This window comes from Plasmodium gaboni, chromosome 8, assembly GCF_001602025.1.
Source record: "Plasmodium gaboni strain SY75 chromosome 8, whole genome shotgun sequence".
NCBI classification, from domain to species: Eukaryota; Apicomplexa; class Aconoidasida; order Haemosporida; family Plasmodiidae; genus Plasmodium; species Plasmodium gaboni.
In genome coordinates, this window is record NC_031488.1 from 1,038,042 (window position 1) to 1,046,863 (window position 8,822).

At 16.3% G+C, this 8,822-nt stretch overlaps 1 protein-coding gene across 1 annotated transcript; it reads right to left on the bottom strand.

Moving 5' to 3' along the window:
- Nucleotides 1-217: 217 nt before the first annotated feature.
- PGSY75_0829500 (hypothetical protein) lies at nucleotides 218-6,883 on the bottom strand (the record flags this gene model as incomplete). Its single annotated transcript, XM_018785414.1, has 1 exon — nucleotides 218-6,883. The coding sequence occupies one exon, from the start codon at nucleotides 6,881-6,883 to the stop codon at nucleotides 218-220; it is 6,666 nt and encodes a 2,221-aa protein (XP_018642381.1).
- Nucleotides 6,884-8,822: the final 1,939 nt, after the last annotated feature.

Here is an 8,822-nt window from a genome sequence, read left to right on the forward strand (position 1 = left end):
CAATTTATAATTTTCTTGTTTATCATTTGAAAATCCAATAGATGTTTTACTTCTTTTATATTTATTTGCACATAAAGATAATATTTTTTCGATTGTATTTTAATGTTTATAATATTTATTTATTCATTTGTTTCTTTTTCTTTTTCTTTATATTTGTGTTTATTTTTATTTTGTATTTATTTATTTATTTATTTTAATTTTATTTTTATTTGTTTTGTTATGATAAACTAAAAAAATTCGATATATCATCTGCATCTCTAGAGAACTGATCAAATTTAAATTTTTTTTCTTTACCCTCAACTATTATAGTACTTGCATAGTCATCAACATGAGCTAAGAAATCCTCGGTTACATCATCATTAATATATATTTTTTTTTCGGTAGCATTAAAAAATGCTCTTTTATTTGCTAAATTATGATTTAGTGTTACTCTTTTGGTATTCATAAATTTATTTATGTTTTCTTTTGTTTGTATCTGTTTGTTTAGATGATTATTTTGATAGTTCTGTTTTTGTGTTACACTCTGATTATTATTATTATTTTTATTTATATGTTTTATGTTTTGGTCATAACAATTTGTTGGTATATGATCATTTTGAAAATTAGTATATAAATATTTATGAATCATTTTTTTTTCATTATTATTATTATTTTTTATATGATTATGTACTATTTTATTTACAATCTCTTTGTTTAATATTTGTTTTATTTTTTTTTTAATATTTTTTTCATGTGTTAAGATATCCTTAATAATATTATTGAGTTTTTCTTTTTTTTTAAAGATTCTTAGGTTATTTAATTTGGAAAATACCTTATTTTTACAATTCATTTTAATTTTGTTTTTTTTTTTTGGTTTGATATATTTCTTATATTCTTTAAGAAATATTTTTTCTAGACTTATTTTTTTCTTTTTTATCTTGATATTATCACATTGTATGTTTTGTATATTATTGCTATGTATTTTTCTTAAGGATGAAAAATTGGATTTATTATTTTTTATTATTTTATTTTTGTTATTTATTCTTAAGAATAAATTATGATCACATTTATATTTTATCATTTTGTTGTGTTCTTCTGTTTTGAAGTGATGGTTATTTTTGTTTTCTTCCTTATCTATAATTGTGATTTGAGAGTCTTCTTGATTTGTTTTTGTCAGCACTTTAAAATTATCAATATTATTATTATTATTATTATTAATATTATTTAATTTTTTGTTCATAAGAATCATTCTTAATACATTATATATTTGTTCGCCTTGTTGTATATTATTATTTTTTACAGTCATATCATTTATGTACTTATTTTTTTTTATATATAATTTTTCAAATGATAGATTGTTTTGATATATATTTTTTTTATTTTTCTTTTCATTTAAGACTGATTTTATTATTATACTATTGATATGTTTTTTGTTTCTTTTGTCTACTATATTTAATATTTCATTTTTAAATTTATAAGGGTTCTTCTTTTTTTTTTTTTCTAGTATATTTTTTGTATATTCTATTACATTTGGTTTTGTTGTTTGAAGGTTAGGTGTATATACATTTTTATTTAAATCATTATTTATATTTATAATTATATTTAAATTATTATATGTATGATTCATATTTTTTATTTTTTCTAATACCAAATGTGTATTTATTAAGTTGTCTAATGTTAGATTTGTTTTATATTCCCCCGGTTGTATTATATTTTTTTTTTTCATATGATATGTATTATTTTTTCTTTTCTTCTTTTTCATTTTTTTCATTATTTTTTTGATATCTTTTTTTATTATAGAAATATCATGTTGTAGGTGTTCATATGTTGTACCTTTTATTGTAGATGTTGTTGTTTCTTTTACGATATTATGATTGATTATTTTGTTTGTTGTCTTATTTATATGATTATTTATAATATTGTTGTTTATATTGTTTATGTGTTTATATAATATATTATTATTTATATTTTTATATATTATTTTATTTCTTGTATTATTTACATTTTTATTAAAAATTTTGTTTTTTATTTTTTTATATAATATATTATTTATATTTTTATGTACAGTTTTATTTATTGTCTTATTTGTTATATTATTTATTATTTTGTTGAAGATCTTTTTAATTTTTTTATTCAGCTGGTTATGTATTCTTTTATTTATAATTTTTTTAATCCTTTTTTTTATTGTCTTATTTGTAACTTTATTGATATAATTTTTAATCTTATTATTAATTTGTTTATTAAAATTTTGATATATATTGTTATATATATTGTCATATATATTGTTATATATATTGTCATATATATTGTCATATATATTGTCATATATATTGTCATATATATTGTCATATATATTGTCATATATATTGTCATATATATTGTCATATATATTATCATATATATTTTGATATACATTTCTTTCTATATTTTTTTTTTTATTATTTCTTTTTTTTGTATGTGCCCTCATATTTTTATTTTTTCTTATAATATATATATTTTTTTTTGTTCTTAATATATTATTATGATTCATAATATTATAAGATATATATTTTTGAATATGCTCAAGATTTGTTCTTTGAATAAAAAAGGAAATATATTTTTTAATTTCTTCCAACCTTTTATTCAAATTTTTTGTTATATCATCTTTTCTACATATAGTTTGTATGTTTGTGTGTGTATGGTTGTATATATTTATTTCCTTAAAAATTTTTTTTTTTTTTTGTTTGTATATTTTATATGTATTTATATTTTTGATATATTCTTCATCTTTATTTATATGTTTTAAGTATAATATGTTATAAAATAACTGATTGTTATATGAACATATATTTTTTATGTTTCTTACGTTTTTACAAGTTTTTCTTTCTATTGATATTTGATTAAATATTTTGTAATTCATAGAACTAATTTTTTTATATAAGTCACCACATGTATAAATAAATTTGATAGTCCAGAATATGTGAATTGTTTTTTTTTTTTTTTTTTTATTTTGAATATATATTAAAAAAAAAAAATTTATAAGTCCCCTATTATATATAACAACTATATTCAGATGTCTATGTCTATCAATTTTATTTGTGAAAATATTATATGTGTGTTTATAATGTACTACTACATCTTGGTTATATAAAAAGAAAAGTGGATGATTTATAATATAAAAATTATATAAATATATAAAATATATATAATATATAAAATATATATAATATATACAATATATACAATATATATAATATATATATATTTTGTCTTTCCTTTCTTTTTTCTTTCCTTTTTTAATATCACATTTTATGTCTCCATATTGATAACACCTAATCTGATTATTACTTTTAAGAGATTTATTTATTCTGTGGAAGTGCATTATATTTATACTTATAATATATATATAATACTTTTTATAATATATATTATATATATTATATATATTAATAAATATAATTTTTAGAAAGAATATATTTTTTTTTACAATGATAATATATATTTTGTTTATATTATTGTATTTAATTATGTATATATTAATATATATTCTCTTGTCTATCATAATATTTTTATTTTGAATTATCATATGATTTATTTTATTGTCTTTTATTATATTGATATTAATTTTTTTTTTTTTCTTTTGAATTTTTTTATTATAACTATTATATATTATAGATTTATTTACAATATAATTTGTGATAGTCTCTTTTTTTGTTTTGTATATATATGTAATTTTTTTTTTGTTTATATATATTGTTTGTATTATATATGTGAACCTAAATATGTATATTTTATATAGCACCATATGTTTTATTACATTTATAGGTCTATTATATATATTAATAATTAAATTATTATTATATTTTTTTTTTATACTAATAGAATTATTTAAACTTTTTTTGTTTTCTTCCATTTTGTTCCTTCTTATTAAAAGAATTAAAAAATATAAGTACATTTTTTTTATATACAAAATATATTTATTATATTCTATACATGAAATATATGAATATTTTTTATTTAAAATATTATTATTTTGAATGTCTATATCATTCTTGACATCGAGTGTATATTTATTTAACTTCATTTTGTTTAAAAATAATAATAAGTTATTTTCTTTAATTTTAAATTTATTTACTATTATAATAATAGACTGATGTTTTTTGTTTATTATTTTTCTTTTGTCATATATATAAATATATTTTTTTTGTATTCTTTTTTTTATTGGTGTATATATATATATTTTTTTATCTTTATTAATTTGATTAATTTTATTTTTATTTTGATCTTTTGGTTTCAGTTCGATGAATTCATTTTTAATACCCTTATGTTGCTCCGACAACATTTTATAATATAATTTTTTTTTTTCCTTTATATTGTTATCTTCTATTTTATTGATATTCATGTTAATGTGTATATTGTTATATAAATGTCTATATTTATTTATATTGGATGAGTGATTTTTTTTTTTTTCTAGATCATTTGGTTGTTCTATAATATTAAAAGATAATGGATCTATTTTATTATATTCATTGTAATTATTTATGTGTTTATTATATGTTTTATTCTTTTCATATATATTTGAAATATTGGTTTTTATATTTGAAACCATATTATATGATAGATGATTATTTACATTTTGTATTTGTTTATAAAAGTTCAAACTTTTTAAATTCTTCTGATCTGCTTTAATATTTTTATCTGATGTAATTATATAATTAGAATTATTTTTAATTCTAGTGGACATGACATCGTGTTGTTTTTTTTGATATGCTGAACAATCACCATTTTTATATTTATTCATGTTAATGTTTTTCTTATATATTTCTTCATCATCATTATTTAAATGTAATAATATGTTTTTTCCTTTTTTGTCATTATATGTATATATATTTTTATACTTAATACATACGTTTCTATTTTGATTTTCTTTTTTATAAACTTGATATGTGTCTGAGATATTATGACATTTTGTTTCTTGCTTCTGATTTATACCTTCTGGATATAAAATATTATTTTTTTTTATGTTTTGATTACATAAAATATTATAGTGATCATAGATCATATGATTAGCATTTTCTTTTTTTTTTACATTTATATTAATATCTTTGTGTGAATTATTTTTATATGTATTACTTTGAATTTTTTTTTGTATTATATATTTTATGTTGCAGTTGTCTTTTTTTATTATATTGATTGTTTCATTAGGTTTATTTGTTTGAATTTTTCTTTTTTTGTTTTTTAATAGTACATGAAAGATATTATGATTATAATGTTTGTCTTGATTGTTATTTTTATATGATTTTATTTTAATATCATTTAGTGAAGATATATTAAAATGTATAAATTTTCTCTTGAGTGATTTTTTAATTTTTTTTTTTTTTTCTTCTTGAATTATTAAATCACTTATATTGTTTTCATTGTCTGAATTTTGTAAGAATTTTTTTATTTTCACTTTGTTTTTTTTTTTATTTATTAAATCGTATAATATACTTTCTTGGCTCTTTATAATATGAGGCTCTTCATTGAGATGACGATTATGTGTATAAACATCTTTATTTTTTATTTTATTTACATTTACATTTATATTATTATATTTTTTTTTTGTTGGTGATAAATTATTATTTTTTTTTATTTTGTCTTGATTAACATATTCATTATGATTAGACATATTATTTGTTTGTAATGTAGCTTTATTATATTGTGTGAGTATAGGATATTTTATTTTATCATTCATATTATTTATTATATTTTTATTTTTAACCGTAACTTTTTTATTTATATATTTAGACGTTTGATTATTCTTATTAATTTGTTCACATATGAATATATTTTTATAAATATCATTTTGCTTATTTATTTGTGCCTTAATTTTTTTAATATTATTTTTGAGGGCTTGATATTTCTTTGTCTTTTCTGTGTTATTAAGGGTGTTATTAATTTTTGTTTTTTCTTTTATATTTGTTATAGGATATAATTCTATAAAATCATTATATATAACTTTTTTCATATTATTTTTGTTATCAACATTTTGATTACTTTTTATTCTTGATATATTATTAGTTTTTATTATTTCTTTTTTGTTGTTGAATATATAATTATTATTTATATTTTCTTGTTCTTTGATTATATGAGTTTTTTTTAATTTATCTTTTTTGTTTATTTCTCCATATGATATATCTTTTATTTTTTCATTATTACAATATTGTTTTGTCTGTATCATATGTTTTTTTTTTGTACCTTTCTTAAGATAAGAAGAATTATTTAAATTTTCGATGTTTTTGATTTTTTTTTGTTTTTGTTCTTTTATTTTTTGACTAATTATTACTTTTTCCTTTTTGAAAAACAATTTTTCTGTCTTATTGTTTATTATAAAGCTAGATTGGAGTTCATTATTTTTTTTAATATTCATATTATTATTTTTATTTGCTACTTTGATATTTTTTTTTTGGACACATTCCTTTTTTATATCTTTTTTATTATGTTTAATTAGTATAAGCCTTTCTGTTGTATATTTTTCAAGAGGCATTTTTTCTTTTTTTTTTGTTTCATTTGTATTATCAACCTTTTTTGATAACATGTATGTTTTTTTATTTCTTCCTATCTCATCATTTTGATTTGTACATTTTTTTTTATTAATAATTTTTTTTTCTTTATATAAATAATTCTGGTTATTATCTACATTTTTATATATATCATTACTTTTATATATTTTAATATTACCCTTTTTTTTTATATCATTACTATAATATTTAGGTTCATAATTTTTATGTGATATAGTTTTTTCTTTTTTAAATATCTCATCCTTTTGCTTATGTACGTATTTTTTTTGACATATATATTGAGGTGAAAAAATGTTGGGATTATAATCGATTCGTAAATATTTTATAGCATCAGGATTGCATGTTTTGTTTTCATGTATCAACATGGTAAGGATGGTTTATACAAACGGTAATGCACACACACATATATATATATGTATATATTTATTTATTTATATTATTGTTTCCAAAATGGTATGCCATATATTCAATGATATTATATCATATAATTTTATTATTTTTTTTGGTCTTTTATATATTATAATAATTATACTTTTTTTATTGGTGCTATAAAAAAGGGTATAATATTCTTATGAATAAACTCTATATTGTTATATACATATGATACAATTGAAGGCTGAATAAATATTACAATAATTTGTTTTTATTCTTGGGTGACAAATATGAGGACATAAGAAAAGACAAATATAAATCAATAAATATATATATATATTAGGCGTTATAAAAATTTGTGTATATATAAAAAGACAAGAGTTGGTTTATTTTATTAAAGTCCATAAAAAATAAATATGAAAAAAAAAAAAAAAAAAAAAAATTAGGACTTGATGGTATTATATATATATGTACAGTTCTTAATATAAGAAAAATTTATAATATAATTAAAAAAATATAAAATATGTTGCTCAGAAAAATATATAAATCTTAATATATATATATATATATATATATTTATTTATTTATTTATTTATTTCTCATAATAATTTGAACTTGTCCAATTGTTATAAGCACAAAGCGGATATGGTGAATATTACATATTAGACAAAAAAAAAAATAATAAAATAACAAAATATAAATATATAAACACCTTATTTTATTTATTTATTTTTTATTTATTTTTAAGTAGGATAATACAGAAAAATATATAATATATATATTGAAGTAAATAATATTTTTATATAATATATACAAATTGATAAGAATAATTCTATTAGTATATAAGACATATATATAATTATGCGCATGATCTAGAAGGCATATATATATATTTTTTTTTTTTTTATGAGAATAAGGATTGATACATGTATTAACACATATAACAATATGTAACTTTTATTGTCTTATTTTATTTTATTTTTTTTTTTTTGTTATTATCGTGCATACACATATATAATAAACTCATTTTTAAAGATTTTTCTTTAATTATATTTTAATTTTTTCCAATTTTAAATTAATAAAAATAGTATAGGAACTTATTCTTTATTTATATATTTGAAGGGAAGATATTTTTAAATCTCTTGTGCATTTAAAGTGCTTTTCCTTATATATAAGAACGTTTCAAAATTTTAAGTTTTAATATATTGACTATTATTTACTTAACGTATAATGATTTAATAACCTCGAATTAAATACAAAAAAAAAATAAATAAATTAAATATATCCTCATATTAATATATATATATATATGTTTTTATATATATAATAGGCTTTTATTATATGTTCATATTAATCAACAAATAAATAAATACATACATACATACATATATATATATATATATATATATATATGTTTGAATAATATTTTAAGTATATTTTTGAATTAGCCTTGTCTCCAAAATTAAAGAATATACAATACATTACATTATACAATACAGTAACATTTTTTTGAGTTTTATTAATTTTTATTGATAGAAAGTACGTGCTTATTTATACCATTTTTTTAATAACACTCTATACTTATTATTATTTTTGATTTTTAAGAAATAAAGGTATCAAATATATATTATTTAGTATATGCCTTTAATATGAAGTAATAAAATAAGTATAATTATACTAGTTGTATGTATATTTATTTATTATTATTATTATTATTTTATTTTATTTTTTTTGTTAAAGCCACATAAATACTTGTTATCCTTTAATTTTTTTTTTTTTTTTTTTATAAATACGAATAATCATATATTAATGCAAATTTGTCCACATTTTATGACGTTCTTTTTTTTTTTTTTTTTTTATAAATAAGAATAATCATATATTAATACAAATTTGTCAACATTTTATTACGTTATTTTTTTTTTTTTTTTTTTT